This window comes from Panthera leo, chromosome A2 (genome assembly GCF_018350215.1).
Source record: "Panthera leo isolate Ple1 chromosome A2, P.leo_Ple1_pat1.1, whole genome shotgun sequence".
Lineage (NCBI taxonomy): Eukaryota > Metazoa > Chordata > Mammalia > Carnivora > Felidae > Panthera > Panthera leo.
Window position 1 is genome coordinate 161,299,732 of NC_056680.1, and position 20,435 is coordinate 161,320,166.

Here is a 20,435-nt window from a genome sequence, read left to right on the forward strand (position 1 = left end):
AAGGACTTTTTTTTTTAGGTTTTATTTAAGTAATCTCTACACCCATCATGGGGCTCCACCTCATGACCCTGAGATCAAGGGTCGCATGATTTTCCAACTGAGCCAGCCAGGCACCCCAGGAGGAATGATTTTTTTTTTCAATGTATGAAGTTTATTGTCAAATTGGTTTCCATACAACACCCAGTGCTCACCCAAAAGGTGCCCTCCTCAATACCCACCACCCACCCTCCCCTCCCTCCCACCCCCCATCAACCCTCAGTTTGTTTTCAGTTTTTAACAGTCTCTTATGCTTTGGCTCTCTCCCACTCTAACCTCTTTTTGTTTTTTTCCCTTCCACTCCCCCATGGGTTTCTGTTAAGTTTCTCAGGATCCACATAAGAGTGAAAACATATGGTATCTGCCTTTCTCTGTATGGCTTATTTCACTTAGCATCACACTCTCCAGTTCCATCCACGTTGCTACAAAGAGCCAGATTTCATTCTTTCTCACTGGTGTGCACATTTTCTTAAGCACCAATTCTCTGATACAGATTTGTGAGAAAGGACAATGAGATAGGTAGATTTTAATTATATTTTTAATTCCTCTTGAGTTAATAGTTGCTTTTGTAGGAAAAATGCTTTGAGCAGGCTTATGCAAATGAGTCCCTTAGACTTTAAGTCAATTGCTTCTTGTGGAGCAGTGTGGAGTACACGGGGAACAGCCTACGTAGCAAAATTAAACATAGACGCTGCACAGCTACCTCGTTCTCACCCTCATGGTGAATTCCCTTGACAATCTCCCAACCAAATTTTCATACAATTCTTAATGCTTCTTCATTCCTCCATGAACTGAGGAAAAGACAATATATCTCTTGCTTCCTGAACCTGGAGAGGTGGAATCTGGGACAAATGTCTCATTGGCCTATTCTTTCTTCCTCTCTGTTTTCTTTCCCCTAGAAGAAGACAGAGTGTTCTCAGCTTCTATTTTCTGGATATCTACTATATAAAATTCTATTGTGCAGCAAGGGAGCCCTGGGCTTTGTCATGAAAGTCAGACAAGTGATAGACTATAGGCAATCCCTTGTAAAGAAACACCACCACCCTGGATTACAAGGCTGTCATGTTTTCACAAATCCTTTCTTTTTTTTTTTTTTTAGTCTAGAAGCTGTTTCTTCAGGTTTTTCTCTATACTGTATGATGCATTAGAATGTATCAGAGCTATCGGGAAGGCTTGTTAAAGTACAAAGCCTGATTCAGTAGGCTCAGGGTGGAGCTTGAGAATCTGCATTCCCTACAGGTTGTGTTGTTCGCAGGTGTTGCCCATGCTGCTTGTCTGGGACCATAGCTTCAGAGTGACCCCCAGTCGCAAATAATCTCACATTTGAAAGGGACAAAGTCATTTCAATCATATTCAAGGCATTTCCCTCGTTCCAAATGTTACCAGCTAGATTCAGGATACCGAAGACTCCTCCTCTCCAAGATCCTCAAGTATACATGCAAAGAACTAAATTAAATAAGGCAAAATGCCAGATTTCTATCAAAAGTCTAGGACTCCCTAATAAAGAGGGAGTAGAGACCAGAGCAGGGGCCAAAACCCAAAGTTGGAAAACTTTATTCTTCTCCCTGAATGGAACAGAGCTATTCGCACACCCTGGGGCCATCTGACAACCAGATTTACTGTCCAAGAAGGTGACTCAGCTGGGACCTGCCAGAAAGAATTTCTTTGGTGTGTATACAGAATGGAATAAGGGACCAAAAGTGTGGGTCAAGTCTGGCCCCAGTAAGCTAAAACGGAGAAAGTACCATCTGTTTCATGTTTTTAAAAAGTAAAACATAATAGGAAAAAGTGGTCTACTGAACTATCCTAAAATTCTCACATTCTGAAACAGATCAATCACTGTCTTTCATGAGATCATTTATGAAGGGCTCGCAGCAGAGTTTCTGCTTCCCTGGGGTGAAGGTGGAGGGATCAACACTTTCTCCTCTGAGCCAGAGAGAGGAGAGTCACCTCTTGTATCCTTCTCTGTGTCTTTCAAAAAAAAATGCTAATAAGGTGCCTGGGTGGTTCAGTTGGTCAAGCATCTGACTATTGGTTTCCTTTGCAGAGGTCATAATCTCATGGTTTCCTGAGTCTGAGCCCTGAGTAGGGGTCCATGCTGACAGTGGAAGGCCTGCTTGGGATTCTGCCTCTCCTTCTCTCTCTGCCCCTCCTCCTTTGTGCTATCTTGGGCTCTCTCAAAATAATAAATAAACTTTAGGGAAAAAAGGGAGGTGGGATTATACCAGGTGGGCCTGACCTAATAAAAAAATATTTAAAAGCAAGAGATTCTCCCACTGGAGAGAATATCCATGTTGAATATCCATATGGAGAGCTGCCTATCAAGAGAGGCAGCCAGGGTGACCCTCTGGGAGGAGAAACTCAGTCCTACAACCACAAGTAACTCAATGCTGCCAACAACCTGAATTAATTTGGAAAAAGACCCTGGACTCCACAGAGGACACGAGTGAGCAGCTGACTCCTTGACTGAAGCTTCAAGCAACTCTGAGCACAGGACCTAGTCAGGCCTTGCCTAGACTCCAGACCCCCAGAGACGGAGCCAATAAGCGTATGTTGTTTCAAGTTGCTAAGTTGGAGGTCATTTGTTAGGCACCGATAAAAAAGTAATGCACTTGTTATCTTTATAGTGAGTTTCTTTTAAATAGCATGTGGTTGGCCTTGCTTTTTAATCCAGTCCTACAGTCCCTGCTTTTTATTCCGGGGTGTTTAGACCATTTATCACAGTCTACATGGAAGTACTATTAGACCACTTCACATGTCGTTTAAGGAACTTACACTAGTGTACTTAACAATTTCTGCCTCCTGGGTGTTGTCATGCCTGACTTTCACAAACATTGTAGGTCCCTCAATACACTATTACTATTTTTGTTTTAGACAATTATCTTTTAGAGCTATAAAGTGTAAGCTACAAAATGTCTTTTGTATTATCTTCCTTTTTGCTATTTCTGGAGCTTTTTATTTCTTTAGGTAAATACAAATTTCTGTCTCGTATCACCTTCATTCCTTGTGGATGAGGAACTTCCTCCAAAATTTGTTGTAGCACAGGTAAGTCAACAGTGATTCCGCTCACCTTCTGTGAGGCAGCCTTTAGCTCACTTTTATATTTGAAAGCTATTTTTATTGCTTAGAGAATTCTGGGCTGACACTTTTGTTCTTTCAGTAATATAAAGATGTCACTCAATTGTCTTCCGGATTGCAAGCTCTGACAAGGAATCATCTGTAATTACAATCTTTATTCCTCTAATATAATGTGCCTTTTACACCCCAGTTATTTTTACGTCTTCCTCTTTATCTTTGGTTTTTAGCAGTTTGAGTATGAAGTGCCTAGATTTTTATTTGTTTGTTTCTGTATTTAGCCTCCTCAAGCTTCTCTGGGACTCTTGGATCTGTGTCTTGGTGTCTTCCCTTGTTTTTACAAACGTCTGAACCATTAGCTCTTCAAATGTTTCTTCTGTTCATTTTCTTTTTTTCTCCTTCTGGTACTTCAGATACATGTGTGTTAACCTGTTTGATTTGCTTTGCAGCTCCCGGATACTCTATTCTCTTTTTCTTTTTCTCACTCATTTTTAACTTTTGTTTTCATTTGAAGAATTTCTATTCTCTCTTCTTCAAATTCACTGACACATGTTGAGTCAACTGTGTTGACTGATATACCTGCTAGGGAGCACTTCATCTCTGATGGTGCTTTTGACTTCTACCACGTATGTTTGATTCTTATGGCTTTCATCTGTCTGTTGAAATTTCCCCATCTTTTATTTCATGTTGTCCAGTTTTTATTCAGTCCTTGTTGTTATTTTAAAATCCCTGTTCAATTTCTGGACTTTTTCTGAGTCTACCCTGTTGATTGTGTTTTATTTTTGTTCTCCTGCTTTTAAAACAAGTTTCATAATTTTATTAAATTGTAGACATAGGAAGAAAGGAGCAAATGAAATAAATAATATTGATGCCTAGATACAGAATCCCTTGTCCTCCGTCAGGCTGTTAGGGTGGGATTTGAGTCAGCCCACAGGGAGTTGGACTGGTTGGGATTGTTGCTACAATTATCGATGGAGCAGCTAAGGCCCCATATTTCTCTAGGGTGCCTTGAGCTTAGTGTGGGCACTCAGATGCCATGTGGTTTTACTCAGTGTTCTCATCCCGTTTACCTTCAGCTTCCAGTCATCCCTACACACTCTGCTTCCCAGAATCTCTCCAGGCCCGTGATGGATGGCTGGTGCTTATCAATCATTGCTCCTATGGCATGTGGGGGCAGGGCAGCACATATGTCTGTTGTCCTGGTCCAGCCTGAGTCTTAAGCATGGTCTGTGCACCTGGGCCTGGGGATGTGGACTTTCTCAGTAGGTCTGACTGTACTAGGGTTCTCAAGGAAACAGAAACAGGTGGAAAGATATCAATATCTATACCTACCTATCTCTATCTATCTCTCTATCTCTCTATCTCTCTATCTATCTATGGATGTAGACATATATCTATAGATATTGGTATCTTTCCACATTTGCACTTTGTTAACTGGCATGTAATCATATCCGACCTTATACTTCAACTAGCTCCCAGGAATATACACACAATAATGTGCAGTATTTATTATTGTGAATAATACCTGTGGAGTATGTATGAGTGTGAAATGTATCTGTTTATGAAATCTTTTTTTTTTTTAATTCATGAGCATTTACTATTACTTAAAGTTTCCTCTTGGATTTGATGATTCTGTATCACAGTTTTATGGAATTTAACCTACAAAGTGGTTTCATCATATTATTTCATCATACACGAAAGCTATCAAGATGAACATTAATGTGATCATGTCAATAAAGAAATGGAACCCCTTTGGCCGCACCTCTTGGAGCAGGTGCATAAGGATGGCTCTGAGACAGACACAAGTCCGGTGCCACGTGCCACACCCTGCTCTCTCTGCTACTCCTTCTAACACGCCCTCGCGATGTCCCAAGTAGAGCTTTTTACCCGTGGATGTCGAAGCCTTCCTTTGATTCAAGCATACATTTCCGTATGCGAATTTAAAAGCCATAATACTTATATTTATTTTAACGTCCCTTTTCTATATGCAAACAAGACAGAAACAGACAACAATTGGAGGGTTTGTGTGGACACGTGTGCACAAGACAACGTGAAATGAAAGAATGACGGGTTGAAGTCAGCCCCACAGTGCGTGCTCATGCACACGCGGCCCTGGAGGCAGAGCTGAGGACAGCGGCCGTTCCCCCAACCCCAGCCCCCTCCCTTTCGCCCCGCGGGTCCCCGAGTTGCCGGGTTACTGAAGGGATTCCCCCCTCACTCAGAGCCCCCGTGTGAGCCCCACAGGGCTGCTGAGGAGGCTAAAGATGGAGATTAATGGCGGACTTCCGCCCAGCGGCACTTCACCGAGCCCAGCTCACTGCAAGGGCCACTAGAGCCCTCAGACCTCCTGACCCAGCTCACCACAACCCCGAAGTCCAACGTGCCACCTCCACTCTGGCGCCCTAGGAACTAGTGGCATCTAAGCACAGTCGCGCGGTGTCTTCTAATCCACGTGGAACTGGGATGGCCCTAGGGGTCCCCCCAACAACCACCTTCTCCACGTGGAGCTGCCCCCCACTTCCCGCCAACACCACCTTCCTTCCAGCCCCTGAACCCTGGGCCGGGTGAGTAGGTGCCTCCTGTTGCAACCACACCTCCGGACTAGAGCATGGCTGATTTGAAGAGAGGAGCCAACTTCCTTGAAAGTGTTTTGTCACATTCTGACAGAGTAATAAGGAAACCCTATGGGTTGGTTACACAACCTAAGGGTGGCATCTGATTTTCTAATGATGTGGCAATCAAGCACTTTCATGGTCTGGCCTTCCCCCATTGAACTCCATGGGACCACCATAGCAGTGGAATGTCGGGGTCTGAGGCTTTCCACCAGTGCACCTGTGGCTCCCTCTTTCTCCATTGTGTGAGACGACCTCTGGATTTTGTTTTGTTTAGTTTTGTTTGTTTTGTTTTTTTGCATAGTAATCCATTTGAGAAGCACAATGAAGACATTCCCCAAATTTCGACTTCACTTTGGAAAGACATCAGCCATAATAAATGCTAGAAACTTGGGAACTGTGTTATTTTCGCTATAGTTATTTCTCTTTTTTGGCAGTAAATTATTGTAAAGGAAATAAACCGATATTTCAGAAGTAAACATTAATATGTATGACCCTGACATCACTTTCACGGGTGATAATAAAACATCCAAGGGTCACAAAGGGCCAGATCTAGCTGGGTATGAGAGCTAGGACAGTATTAAGGAGGGTCAGTGTCTGCTTTGGTCTGAATGTTTGTGTCCCCCCGCAGGTTTCATATATTGAAAATTTCATGCCCAAGATGGATTTAGGAGCTGGGACCTTAGGAAGGTGAGTCAGTCAAGAGGGTAGATCCCATATGAGTGAGAATTGTGCCCTTCTACAAGAGGCCCCAGAAAGCTGACTCATCCTTTCCACCATGTGAGGACACAGCCAGAAGTCAGCAGTCTGCAACCCAGAGAGGTCTCTTACCAGATCCTGACTGAAATCACATCTCCATCTTGGACCTCCAACCTCTAGAACCATGGGGAAAATTCTTCTGCTATTTACAAGTGGCCCAGTCTGTGCTTTTTTAAATTTTATTTTTTATTTTTTTAATATGAAATTTATTGTCAAATTGGTTTCCATACAACACCCGGTACTCATCCCAACAGGTGCCCTCCCCAATGCCCATCACCCCCTGCGTCCCTCCCACCCACCATCAACCTTCAGTTTATTCTCAGTTTTTAAGAGTCTCTATTGGTTTGGCTCCCTCCCTCTCTAATGTTTGTTTTTTCCTTCCCCTCCCCCATGGTCATCTCTTAAGTTTCTCAGGGTCCAGATAAGAGTGAAAACATATGGTGTCTGTCTTTCTCTGTATGACTTATTTCACTTAGCATAACACTCTCCAGTGCCATCCGCGTTGCTACAAAAGGCCATATTTCATTCTTTCTCATTGCCAACTAGTGTTCCATTGTGTATATGAGCCACAATTTCTTTATCCATTCATCAGCTGATGGACATTTAGGCGCTTTCCATAATTTGGCTATTGTTGAAAGTGCTGCTATAAACATTGGGGTACAAGTGCCGCTATGCATCAGCACTCCTGTACCCCTTGGGTAAATTCCTAGCAGTGCTATTGCTGGGTCATAGGGTAGTTCTATTTTTAATTGTTTGAGGAACCTCCACAGTTTTCCGGAGCAGCTGCACCAGTTTGTGTTCCCACCAACAGTGCAAGAGGGGTCCCGTTTCTCCACATCCTCTCCAGCATCTATAGCCTCCTGATTTGTTCATTTAGCCATTCTGACTGGCGTGAGGTGGTATCTCAGGGTGGTTTTGATCTGTATTTCCCTGATGAGGAGTGATGTTGAGCATCTTTTCATGTGCCTGTTGGCCATCTGGATGTCTTCTTTAGAGAAGTGTCTGTTCATGTTTCCTGCCCATTTCTTCACTGGATTATTTGTTTTTCAGGTGTGGAGTTTGGTGAGTTCTTTATAGATTTTGGATACTGTCCATTTGTCTCATATGTCATTTGCAAACATTGTTTCCCATTCTGTTGGTTGCCTTTTCGTTTTGTTGCTTGTTTCCTTTGCAGTGCAGAAGCTTTTTATCTTCATGAGGCCCCAAAAGTTCATTTTTGCTTTTAATTCCCTGCCTTTGGAGATGTGTCATGTAAGAAATTGTTGCGGCTGAGGTCAAAGAGGTTTTTCCTGCTTTCTCCTCTAGGGTTTGATGGTTTCCTGTCTCACATTCAGGTCCTTTATCGATTTTGAGTTTATTTTTGTGAATGGTGTACGAAAGTCGTCTCGTTTCATTCATCTGCATGTTGCTGTCCAGTTCTCCCAGCATCATTTGTTAAAGAGACTTTTTTCCATTGGATATCCTTTCCTGCTTTGTCAAAGATTAGTTGGCCATACTTTTGTGGGTCCAATTCTGGAGTCTCTATTCTATTCCATTGGTCTATGTGTCTATTTTTGTGTCAATACCATGCTGTCTTGATGATTACAGCTTTGTAGTAGAGGCTAAAGTCTGGGATTGTGATGCTTCCTGCTTTGGTCTTCGTCTTCAATATTACTTTGGCTATTCAGTGTCTTTTGTGGATCCATACAAATCTTAGGATTGCTTGTTCTAGCTTCAAGAAGAATGCTGGTGCAATTTTGATTGGGATTGCATTGAATGTGTAGATAACTTTGGGTAGTATTGACATTTTAACAATATTTATTCTTCCAATCCATGAGCATGGAATGTTTTTCCATTTCTTTATGTCTTCTTCAATTTCCTTCATAAGCTTTCTATAGTTTTCAGCATCCAGATCTTTTACATCTTTGGTTAAGTTTATTCCTAGGTATTTTATGCTTCTTGGTGCAATTGTGAATGGGATCAGTTTCTTTATTTGCCTTTCCGTGGCTCCATTATTGGTGTATAAGAACGCAACTGATTTCTGTACATTCATTTTGTATCTTGTGACTTTGCTGAATTCATGTATCAGCTCTAGCAGATTTTTGGTGGAATCTATCGGGTTTTCCATGTATAATATCATGTCATCTGCAAAAAGTGAAAGCTTGACTTCATCTTTGCCAATTTTGATGCCTTTGATTTCCTTTTGTTGTCTGATTGCTGATGCTAGAACTTCCAACACCATGGTAAACACAGCGGTGAGTGTGGATATCCCTGTCGTGATACTGATCTCAAACCCTCAGAAATACAAGCAATTCTCAGGGAATACCATGAAAAATTATATGCCAACAAATTGGACAACCTGGAAGAAATGGACAAATTCCTAAGCACTACACACTTCCAAAACTCAAACCTGGAAGAAATAAAGAGTTTGATCAGTTATCAAAAATCTCCCAACAAATAAGAGTCCTGTACCACATGGTTTCCCTGGGGAATTCTACCAGACATTTAAAGCAGAGATAATACCTATCCTTCTCAAGCTGTTCCAAAAAATAGAAGGGAAGGAAAACTTCTAGACTCATCCTATGAAGCCAGCATTACTTTGATTCCTAAACAGGACAGATACCCAGCAAAAAAAAGAGAACTACAGGCCAATATCCCTGATGAATATGGATGCAAAACTTCTCAGTAAGATACTAGCAAATCCAATTCAACAGAATATAAAAAGAATTATTTACCATGATCAAGTGGGATTCATTCCTGGGCTACAGGGCTGGTGCAACATATGCAAATCAATCAGTGTGACACATTACATTAATAAAAGAAAAGAAAAGGACCATGTGATCCTGTCAATCAATGCAGAAAAACCATTTCACAGAATTCAGCATCCTTTCTTAAAAAAAAAACCCTGGAGAAAGTTGGGATAGAATAAACATACTTAAACACCATAAAGGCCATTTATGAAAAGCCCACAGCTAATATCATCCTCAATGGGGAAAAACTGAGAGCTTTCCCGTTGTTTTTTTTTAATAGCAACTCAAGCGAACTAAGGCAGTGTCTACGTTTTGATAAATGCTCACACACGCACAAAAATGTTTGTTTCCCTTTGCCATGAATCCACTTTCTATATAAAACACTACCAGTCAATGCGCTATTTTTTCAAGAAGGAAAAATACATCCAAACTACTAAAATGAATTAAGGACATTTGAAAGTTCACCACATTTATTTGAATAGTGTACATATAATCAAAAGTGACATTTGAATGCTAAAAGTGAACTTGAGCCTTTGCAAAGTCGATACAGTGTCCAAGGCGTCCTGAGTCATTAAGACTCCCAGTCTGAAACTCCAGGTTTCCTTTGAAATTGGGTTTAAGTTCCCCTCAGCGCCTTGACCCAGCCCCTTTACCCTCCAGGCTCCCCGCATTTGGAAGGGCAGCTCCTTCAATCTGGGCCTGGAGCCCCCCGCTGGAGAAGCAGCAGGACAAGTAACAGTGCGCCCCCCAGCAGCAGGAGCGCCAGCGGCCACCCACGCTTCGCGGCCTCCAGCCAGCGCCGCCCCCGCCCCCACTGCCGACCCCACCCCCGCCCCAGACCGCGGGCCGCCAGCCGCGCGGCCACCAGGCGGAGCGTGTCCTCGGGACGCGCGTGGCGCCGGGCCCACGCCAGGCCGTACACGTCGTCGGTGAAGGGCGCGCCGTCGTGCTCCAGCGCCAGCCGCTCCACCAGCGCCAGCAGCTCGCCCACCTGCGCATCGCGCTCGGCGCCCGCCGCCCGGTTGTCCAGGGCGCACACGCGGCCGCCGCACTCGGCCACCAGGGCCCGCAGCGCGCGGTTGTCGGTGGCGCGCACGTAGTCGTGCAGCGAGCCCCCCTCCAGGTCCTCCCGGCGCGTGAAGACGAGCACGGCGCGCGCCAGGACGCCGGCGCCGAACAGCTCGCGGACGCCGCGCGCCGCCTCCTCGTCCTGGGCGGTGAAGCGGCCCAGCTGCGTGACCAGCAGCAGCGCGTGCGGCCCGGGCGCCGAGAGCAGGTAGCAGTTGGCCCGCTCGGTGCAGTCCGGGTCCGCGTGCCGGCCTTGGGCGGTGAAGAGGTCGGGGGTGTCGGTGACCTCCACGCGCCACCCGGCCCAGCTCCGGCTCCCCAGGGCGCAGCTTCTGGTCACCGGGGTGGCCGCGAGCCTGGACGGGAAGAGCCTGTGGCCCAGGATGCTGTTGCCCGTGGCGCTCTTGCCCACTCCGGTCCTGCCGGCCAGGATGAGCCTGAGCCTGCGCTCCTGCGCGAGCGGCTGCTGCTGGTCGTCCGGGTCCTGGGAACCTGTGAGGACAGAGTAGGCGTGGGCCGCCGGCCTGAGACCTCGCGTCCCGCTCCACCGGGGCTCCGGGGTGCCTCCTGAGGGAGGAGGGCAAGGATGCCTCCCGCTTCTGCTTGTCCAACAGGCCTTTCCCAGGCGCTCTGGTTAGAGCTTGTGCGACTCCGGGGGCATCTTTAGCCACCTTTCTTCCATCTTTGGCTCCAGTGCGTGCACCTGCCCCCCAGTCCATGCTCCGGCACCGGGTGCACACTGCTCTGGAGGGTCCCCCTCGACGGTCGCAGGCCATGACTTCAGCTGACATTGCCTCTGGTCGTCCGCACTTTGCAGAGCTGCTCCGTGCTCGACGACTTCCCAGGCCTCTGCCAGACTTCTCCCAGGGGCCATCCCAGCGAGGAGATGCGGGAGGGCACAGAAGGCCTGGGAGTGAAGGGCTGTCTGGAGTCCCAGACACCCCGGGTTGGAATCACAGCCCCGCATGTGCCAGCTGTGGAAGCTTGGGCGAGTTTAGACTAAGCGTTCAACGTCTTCTGCATATTGGGAGGGGTGACAGAGAGTTGTGTCTCCCAGGGTTGCTCAGAGCATTAGGTGACAGGATCTCTTTCTTTCTTCCCTTCCTCCACTTCCCCTCCTCCTCCCTCTTCTCTCTAGTAAACCTGCTTCCAGTAAGACACAGTTAACCCTCCATCCTTGTTCACTGACACAGTCTACCTGGTAAACTGTGTTCCCTCCAGTCCATGATCTCAACCCTCCACATCTTCCGTGGGGATCGGAGTAGATGTATTATCCTCATTGTACCCTTTGGACCCAAGGCACAGTCTGGTCAAGGCACTTAATATCCTACAGTAGGTCAGGAGCAGAGGTCCAGCAAAAATGCAAAGCTGGGACTCTAGCTGTTTCACCCCAGCATGGGGACATGTCTGGGATTTGTCTCTGTTCCGTCTTTTTTTTTTTTTTTAATGTTTATTTATTTTTGAGAGAGACAGAGACAGAATGCGAGTGGGTTGGGACAGAGAGAGAGGGAGACGAATCTGAAACAGGCTCCAGGCTCTGAGCTGTCAGCACAGAGCCCAACGTGGGGCTGGAACTCATGAGCTGCGAGATCATGACCTGAGCTGGAGTCAGACGCTCAACCGACTGAGCCACCCAGGTGCCCCTATGTGTCTGTTCAGTCTTGAGTTAGCCCATGGCCTTGTGACCCAGAGCTGACGCCTAGGGGCAAGTACACACTGAGATCAGTTCTTACCATAGGCATTTTCTTCATCTCTCGCCATCTTGCGTCCTCCCATGCCCACCTGAAAGAGTTCCAAACACAACCTGTTAGTTCCTTCATTCCTTCAATCATTCATTTGTTTATCGAATAGGTATAACTACCTAAGGTGGCTCAGGCAAGGTCCAAAGAGCTGGTGACATCCCAATGAAAGGTCATGCTTCCTGCCCTGCGCTGAACATCAATCAGAATTTGGGGAAGAAGCCTGGAAGGACCTGGTTGGTATTGGAACCAAACCGTGAGAACCTTTGGTGAGCCTCATTGGTTGAAAATTGGGAAAGATACCTATCTCCCATGCTGATCTGAAGAACCTGTGTTCTGCTCTCCGAAGACCAAAGAATTCGGCTTGTGTCATTTGTGTAAATATGACCTGTGTGCTGGAGAGATGGGACACTCCCTTCCGGCTCCTGGTGTTCCTGCCCCGAATCTGAGGCCTCTCAAACTAAGCGATGACCCCAAGTCCGGCAGGATTTACTACAGATAGCCACTCAGTGATGCAGTCTGCTTGATCTCACGAGGACCTGGTCACAAGGGCGCAGCTCTGCTCTGTCTGCTTCTCCAGCCCTGTGTCTCACTCACTCCCCTTCTGGGTCAGCTGCTCCGCAGAGGACAGGTTTCAGGGCCTTTCCAGCCCACCTGTGCGCTCACCCCCATGACCACTCCTTCTCTCCCACGTTTCTGTCTGAGTCCTGTCTGTGCTCCGCCATCCATTTCAAATGCTACCTCTTCATGGCAACACCTGGCTAATGCAGGTGACCGTGCTGTGTCCCATGGGCAACACACAAGGACAAGCAAAGGGAAGGGTTGATTGATAACTTGTCTCTGACCAGTTAGATGACAGGTTTGTCTTCTGCGTAGCGCCCCTTTCAGCTCCCCAAAGCCCTTGGTAAAGTTGATCCCACAGGCCTCAGGTGAGTAGTGATCTTGTGTGTAAAAATTAGCAAACTCCCATAACTGACTGCACAGCAGAACTGAAGAAACAGCCAGAAGATTCAGTGCAAAGAACAAGAATTTAGCTAAAGCAAGAAGTCCTTATCGATGAGGGAACTGACCAAGTGTGCTCTAGGAAATCCACTGGACTCCTGGCCCCTATGGGACTTCCCAAAGGTTTGCGATGGTTTGGGATGGGATTTGAAAAATTCTTCCAGAGTTTCTGAGAGCTGACATCTGGGGTTTAGAGCTTGGAGTCATTGACTGATGTAGAACATGGAGACTCCTAGCATGTTAAATGCGATTGGATATCATGTAGTCCCCTGCTTCCTGAACCTGCTGTCTTTGGGAAGTATCTATGGGAGTCTTTAAAATATATATTTGACATTTTGTTTCATAGATGTGTAGTTTAATAAGAAAAAAGGGGGTGACTTTGTGGCTCAGTCTGTTAAGTATCTGACTCTTAATTTGGGTTCAGCTCATGATCTCATGGTTTGTGGGTTTGAGTCCTTCATCAGGCTCTGTGCTGATAGCACAGAGCCTGCTTCGGATTCTCTCTCCTTCTTCTTCATGTGTGCCTCCCCTGCTCACATGTCTGTCTCAAAAACAAACAAACAAACAAATAAATAAATAATAAATAAACGTTAAAAAAACGGTATCTCTCATCCCTCTTCCTGAGGGATTTTTTTTATAAAAAAATTTATTTTACTGTTTACTTATTTTTTTGAGAGATGGTGAGACAGAGCAAGAGCAGGGGAGGGTCAGAGAGAGAGATGGAGACGAAGAATCCAAAGCATGCTCCAGGCATTGAACTGACAGCACAGAATCCATCCCAGGGCTCAAAGCTTAATGGACCAAGCCACCGAGGCACCCTCCTCAACCCCCTGAGTGATTCTAATGCATTGGGTCCCTGCTTTGAGTTTCTGAGCCATTCATCCTGTCTAAGCCCTTCCTTTATAGCCAGTGTGTGGGGATGAAGAGGGCTCCATCGCACAGAACCCTGGGCAGCTTGGGCGGGGGAAGGGATGTGCAAGGACACACAAGCACGTGTACTGCAGAGGTCTGAAGACCATGTTCATAATTGTTGCTGACTCCTGCAAGTCCCTGGGGGTGCACAGGGCTGAGGAGGTGGAAGGTGTGAGTGGGGTTCGGCTCACAGACACGATTTCCACTCTGCGATGTGTTCTGAGGTTAGACTCACTTGTTTGTCCTCAGAAATGTCTCTCTCCTTGGCTGCACATGCCCTCAGAGGGAGTGTCTGCAGCCTTCTCCAGCGTGCTCAGCCCTGGCAGTGCTTCTAGCAAACACCTTTCTGACCCGGCGAGGAGCGGGGCAGGACAAAGTACGTAGTCCCAAGTAAAAGTGTGCGCACTCCACGGCTGGAGAAGATGCTTACCATTTCTTCTTCCCTTGCTTGTTCTGAAACTCAGAGCTCCCTGAAAAGCCTGCAAGGGTGAAGTTATTCTTTCTAGATCCCGCTCCCCTTCCTGGGAGGTAGTAGAATGCAGGCGCCCACTCAGTGAGCTGCAACCAGGCCCTGAACTCCTTAGAGCCCCCCTGACCCCCCCCCACTTCATCCACTCCCCCCTGCCCCAGGTGGCTCCCTTCCTTCCCCTGTGTGCTCACCTTCAAGCCGAAGTGGTGACAGGCTCTGCTGTTGGCTGCAGAAACCCGGGACCTGGTGCTGTGCCTTGGCTTGTGAGTACAGAGGCTGTTCTTGCCAGCACAGCACAGGGAGGAAGTCTCAGAGCCCAGGGAGGGAGGGCCCAGTGGTGCCGATTTAAAGGGACAGGACATGGGCCAGGTGGGCCAGCGAGTGGTGCCTTTGCATTGTTTCCACTGAGCAACCCACCCCCTGCTTGGCACTGTGCTGATCCTTTCTGAAGGTCACTGTGGCAGCACATCTTGTTCCCGGGAGGGGTGTAACCTCAGTGAAGGGCAGTTTAGATTTCTGAGGCCTGTTCTCAGTTTTGGCCTCTGCCCAGTACTCTTATGTCCAGTTGCCTTTTGCTTTTTGGGTGTTTTCCTAGAAAATGGCCTCTTGAGAGTCTCCTTCCCCAGGAATCAGGGAGGAATCCTTGACTGGACATCAGTGTGGACAAGGCCGCCAATGTGGTCCTCTGCCATCTCCTCATTCCTAAAGAAAAAGAGGTCTTTTCAGCTATTAAAGATCAGACAGCAGGAAGAGGATGGAATTCATAGGAGACTTAGTCTAGCCTCAAGTTGGTATCTCTGACCCAAGTGTCTGTTTCTCCTCTCAGGAGGTCATGAGAGAGTAAAATAGCCAGACAATTTGTGGAGAGAAGGCTACAACAGCGTATGGTGCTATGTGCCCTGGACCTGGTTTGTTCTGGAATCAACTCTGCGATCTTGCCTAACTCACTTACAGTTTCTGGAGTCACCTCTCCCCGTGTGTAGTGAGGACTTTCACTTAACCTGAACCTAATGCTCTGGGGCCTGATTTTTAGCCAGTCTTGCCAGTTCATTCTCTCTAGTGAAGATACCTAACCCATGGCCCTCCACCTTATCCCCCCACACCCTATCCAGCTTTATGGAGATATAATTGAAGTGTAACACTGTAATTTTAAGGGTGCAATGTGTTGATTTGATACACTTCCATATTGCAAAATAATTGCCAGCACAGTATTATTAGCTAACGCCTGCATCACATCACATATTTACCATTACTCTTTTTTTGCGTGAGAACATTTAAGATCATCTACTCTCTTAGTAACACTTAAGATATGATACAGTGGTATGACCCATAATCACTGGGCTGTACATTAGATCCCCAGAACGTATTCATCTTATAACTGGAACTTTATACTCTTTGACCAATGTCTCCCCATCCCCCCATCCCCCAGTCCCTGGTCACCACCGTTCTACTCTCCATTTCTATCAGTTTGGCTTTTTAAAATTCCACATAAAAGTGATATCATACAGTATTTTTTTTCTCTGTTCGACCTGTTTCACTTACGATAATGCCCTCAAGTTCGACCCTGTTGTTGCAAATGACAAGATATTCCTCTTTCTTTTCACAGAACAATATATATATACCTACAGATGAACCCTTAGGTTTCTTCGACATCTTGGCTATTGTGAGCAATGCTGCAGGGAGCTTGTGAGTGCAGATCTTTCTTTGAGATCTTGGTTGCATTTCTTTTGGATAAATACCCAGAAGTGGGATTGCTGGATCAAATGTAATTCTACCTATAATTTTTGGAGGACCGCCCATACTGTTTTCCACAGTGGCTGCACCAATTTGCGTCCCATGCACAGAGCACAGGGCTTCCCTTTTCTCCACATCCTCCCTAACGCTTGTAATCTCTTATCTTCTTGATGATAGCCATTCTCACAGGTGTGAGGTGATACCTCATTGTGGTTTTGATTTGCGTTTCCCCTGATGATGGTGATACTGAGCACATCTTCATGCATCTATGTGCCACTTGTATGTCCTTTTTGGGAAAATGGCTGTTTAGTTCCTCTGTCCTTTTTAAATAAATTGCTCAGGTTTTGCTATTAATTTTATGAGTTCTTTATGTATTTTGGGTATTAACCCTTTTTCAAATATATGATTTGCAAATACTTTCTACCATTCATTGGGCTGCCTTTTTGTATTGTTGAAGGTTTCCTTTGCGAGGCAGAAGCGTATTAGTTGGGTGTAATGTCACTTGTTCATTTTATCTGTCGCTGCCTTTGCTTTTGTGGTCAAATCCACAAAATTATTGCCAAGACTGATGTAAAGGAGCATACCCCCTGTTATACTCTAGGATTTCAAGTCTCTTAGATTTATTGGGGCTCATTTTATGGCCTATTGGTCATATTTAGGAGAACGTTCTCTGTGTACCTGAACAGAATGCATAATCTACTTCGTTGGGTAAAGTGCTGTAATGTTAGGTCTAGTTGGTTTATCTGTGGGTCACATCTTCTGTTTCTGTTTTGACCTTCTGATTAGCTGTGGTACGCGTTGGTCAACGTGGACATTGAAGTCTACAGCTTGTTGTTGAATTGTCTATTTCTCCTTGACACCTGTAATTTTTTGCTTCCTGTGTTTTGGGGCTCAATTGTGAAGTTCATGTGTGTTTGTAATTATTACATCTTCAAATTCACTGAATCTTTGTTCTAGCCATTCAAATCTATCGTTGAGCCCCACTAGTAAAATTTTCATTTCACTCATACTTTTCGCTGCAGAATTTCTATATTGGTGTTTAAAAAAGCAATTTTTGTATTCTTATGGACACACAGACAGCAGCAAATCAAGGCCTAGAAAGGCAGAAAGGGAATCAGTATCCAGATTCACTACACCATGTTCCCTAGAATACCCAGTTTTGAACAAGAACTGTAAGATGTACAACGAAACAGAAAGGTGTGACCCATATACTGGAAAAACTCAGGCCACAGGAATTGCCTGGCAGAGGCCCTGGATATTGGATTCAAAGATAGGGCTTCCAAAGAGCAGTTCTAAGCATGTTGAAAGAACTGAAGGAAATCAGTGTGAAAACTCCCACCACTGGTACCATACTGGATGAAAGGCTGAGAGATTTGTCCCTGTGATCAGAGATAAGACAAGGATATCTGCTCTGGTCGCTTCACTGCAACTTTGTGCAGGGGGTTTGCGTGTTTGGCTGGACTTTCCTGGTGAAGTCTGCTTCCCCTGCAGGGTGAAACCTCTGGTGTCTCTCCTCTGGAGGTGCAGCCAGGGCCTGCACAGTCCCGGGAGGTGACAGTTGTCTTAGCCCCACTCTGCGTCTTTCCGTAACCACTCTGCCTGTCCGCACTATACCCGGTGGTTAAACCTACTGACAGCCAGCTGATTCCTCCCAAGGTTCTGCTCTCTTGCTGGAAGGCTGAGGGGACAGGGAGCCACACCTTTGGCCGCGCCTCCCAGAATGCAGTTTCCTTCCAGAGGAGCCAAGTGTGAGTTGGAAGTGAGGAAGCAGCTTATGGTCAAGTGTCACAGACTCACTGTTCTTACTACTATTTAGTAGACTTTTTTTTTTTTAAATAGGTCTGTCTTCGTTTGCTGAATGATCTCAGAACAACATTAAGAGACTTTAATATATTTTTGAAAATATATACGTTGCATCACTTATGGCTGTCCCACCAGTACTAGGTCTGTAGGGTTCCTCCAGGGCATATGGAAGCCTGTCCTAGTTTTGGGTCAAAGTCTGGCCACATTGCCAACTCTCCCCTTCTTCCTTCCTGCTGGCTGCCTGGAGTTTGCCTCGTTTTGCCTTCCCCTTGTGGTGTCTTATTATAGTTAAACGAAACAGCGTCAAAAGGGAGCCAGGCAGCAGTTACCACCGTGCTACCAACAGCCGTCTTTATACGGAGTCCCGCTGTCCTACTAACTGCAGTTATGGTGAACTTGCAGAGGGTGAGAGAGACGCTGGCCTCTCCCTGTATTTCCAAAGAGTCATTTATATTCTTTCACAGCTTGGACATGAGTCATTTCAGTGCAACTTTCACGTTCTATATCTTCCTGATAAATAAATAATAGTCAAAATAATAAGGCTGCTCGGCTGTTTGTTTGCTATTTATGTTTTGAGCGAAAAATTTTTTAAAACTTGGGGGGACCTGGGGGCTCATTTGGTTGAACATCCAACTCATGGTTTCACCTCAGAACAATGATCTCACGGTTCTTGAATCAAGCCTGCGTCAGGCTCTGTGCTGGCATGGAGTGTGCTTGGGATACTCTCTCTCCCTCTTTGTCTCTCCCCTCCTCACTCTCTCGCTCTCTCAAAATTAATAAATAAACTTTAATCAATCAATCAATCAATCATTCAATGAACAAACAAACAGTAGAAAAATTGGTCAAAATTTTGGAAGATAGCAGCATCCGTGTGCACCTGTTCTAATAAAGAGCAGAACTGACTTGTTCAGCCCACGTCAGGGTCAAAAGATCTAGCTGCTGTGCTTGCTTTGAACGGGCCCTGGTTGGAGATTCCCAGGAAGACATCCACCTCATCCTCAGGCCAGCACTAGCCTGGGGAGAGATGGGAAAAGCTACCTGTGCAGAGGCCAGTGAGACCTCCATGGTGGGGTTCCTCCTTGGCCCCGCCTTCCTGCCCCAGTCCCTTTTGAGCACAAGAGCAGCCACAAATGAGAAGACATGAACCTGTGACCTTGCCTCTGTGGCCTGATGAGGAAGACAGACTCGGGAGAAGTGAGGCAGGAAATTGCTGGGGCTGAAGTAAGATGTATGTTTTTCTGTGCATGAGTGAATTTACGAGAAATCACCCTGTTACCCATTTCTTGAAAATGCAAGGGACTGTGGGAAACAATAACAGAAAAAACTGTGCTGTGATATGGTGCCATAAATATAACAGTCTTTCCTTTATCCCTCGTTAAAGATTTACTTACCGTGTTTATCATTTGTAATAAAGCACTCAAGACACTCCACAAAGATGTGAGTGAAGCAGTAAAAGATGTCAAGTTGAAACCAAAAGAAAGAAATGACGGTAACAGCAGAAACCATGCCAACTTTGTTGTAAATCCCAGAGAGGGCAGATCACTGAATGCTGTCAGCTGGTCCTGGCAGCCTGTGAGTTCTTTCCCTGACCCCCATTCTCCCAAGCCGCCTCTTCCACCATTGATACCGAGGAATGGCTAAGAATCCAGGGGCCATCCAAGCAAAGGCTGTGGGGTTTGGAGGTGTGGGACTGGAAAGTCTAGGCAGATGAGTGAGGAAGGATGCTGTGTGTGTGGAGAGTAGCAGAGAACTTGGGTTAAAACATGCCTGTGCCTTTGCTTCTTGTGTTCATGGCTGTTGGTGCTGGCTGGTAAATAAAGGTGATGTCCATAACCATCTGTAAGTGTCCATTACTCTGATGGCCCAGGGACACCAAAGCCCTGGGAAAGAAGGTCCATACTCGTATTCACACCTGGGTCCTCCAGCCGGGAGTCTTGGGACTGGGCCCTCCTCAGGGTCTCCCTTTGGGGGCCACAGGCCCCTGTTCCACCTGGAGATTTATACCTACAGCCAACCAACACCTGAGAAGTTGTGTGGGTAAGTGGGCCCAGGCTCATGAATCATGCCGGGGGGGGAGGGGCGCAGAGTCTTGGGATTCGTCCTCACTGGGAGAGGCCCAGATAGTCTCGCATGATGCTGTTCTGTAGGAGGCATTGACTGAGACAATCTGGGACTTCTTATACATAAAGATACTGGGGCACATGGGGATTGCGGTTTTGTGGGGTCTGTTTGTGTTTGGGTTTTCTCCAAGCCATAGATCTTGATCGAGGCAGAATCAGGCCCACACACTTTTCCTCTGACTGATTTTCATATATTAAGGAGACATTTTTGCTGATTAAGACAAAATAGTCCTTTTGTACGGTGTTGGTATTCTGTAAGAGTGAGGAATTGATTCTTGCTGCTGGGACTGGGGTCTGCTTTTACCTGTGACCCCCCAGCTCGTGGCGCCCTGACAGTCTGCCTGTTTGCCTTAAGAGTTCAGTAGGCCTTAACCGCA

At 46.2% G+C, this 20,435-nt stretch overlaps 2 protein-coding genes across 4 annotated transcripts in view; one reads left to right on the forward strand and one right to left on the reverse strand.

Annotated features, from left to right (window-relative positions):
- Positions 1-9,659: 9,659 nt before the first annotated feature.
- Positions 9,660-14,681, reverse strand: LOC122212999 (GTPase IMAP family member 1-like). 3 transcript variants are annotated; one of them, XM_042927060.1, is made up of 4 exons: positions 14,593-14,681; positions 14,168-14,411; positions 12,013-12,061; positions 9,660-10,771 (listed from the first exon to the last, which is right to left on the reverse strand). In XM_042927060.1, exons 3-4 carry the CDS (start codon positions 12,053-12,055, stop codon positions 9,900-9,902), a joined length of 915 nt encoding a protein of 304 aa, XP_042782994.1. In that variant the 5' UTR covers positions 12,056-12,061; positions 14,168-14,411; positions 14,593-14,681; the 3' UTR covers positions 9,660-9,899. The 3 variants fall into 3 exon arrangements, with proteins under 3 accessions (XP_042782994.1, XP_042782996.1, XP_042782995.1); XM_042927062.1 differs by lacking the exon at positions 14,168-14,411; XM_042927061.1 differs by lacking the exon at positions 14,593-14,681 and having other exon boundaries at positions 14,168-14,524.
- Positions 14,206-20,435, forward strand: part of LOC122213242 (GTPase IMAP family member 7-like) — a 30,304-nt gene continuing 24,074 nt past the window's right edge. The window contains exons 1-3 of the mRNA XM_042927366.1: positions 14,206-14,308; positions 18,227-18,343; positions 19,320-19,427. Of these exons, the coding sequence (XP_042783300.1) occupies positions 14,206-14,308; positions 18,227-18,343; positions 19,320-19,427 (328 nt within the window). The remainder of the gene's footprint in view (positions 14,309-18,226; positions 18,344-19,319; positions 19,428-20,435) is intronic.

Bases quoted from the DNA above. Each gene is read 5' to 3' on its own strand.
- LOC122212999 (XM_042927062.1), bottom strand. From the start codon at position 12,055: ATGGGAGGACGCAAGATGGCGAGAGATGAAGAAAATGCCTATG. The intron at 10,772-12,012 runs GTAAGAACTGAT...CTGTCCTCACAG, and splicing joins AGATGAAGAAAATGCCTATG to GTTCCCAGGACCCGGACGAC.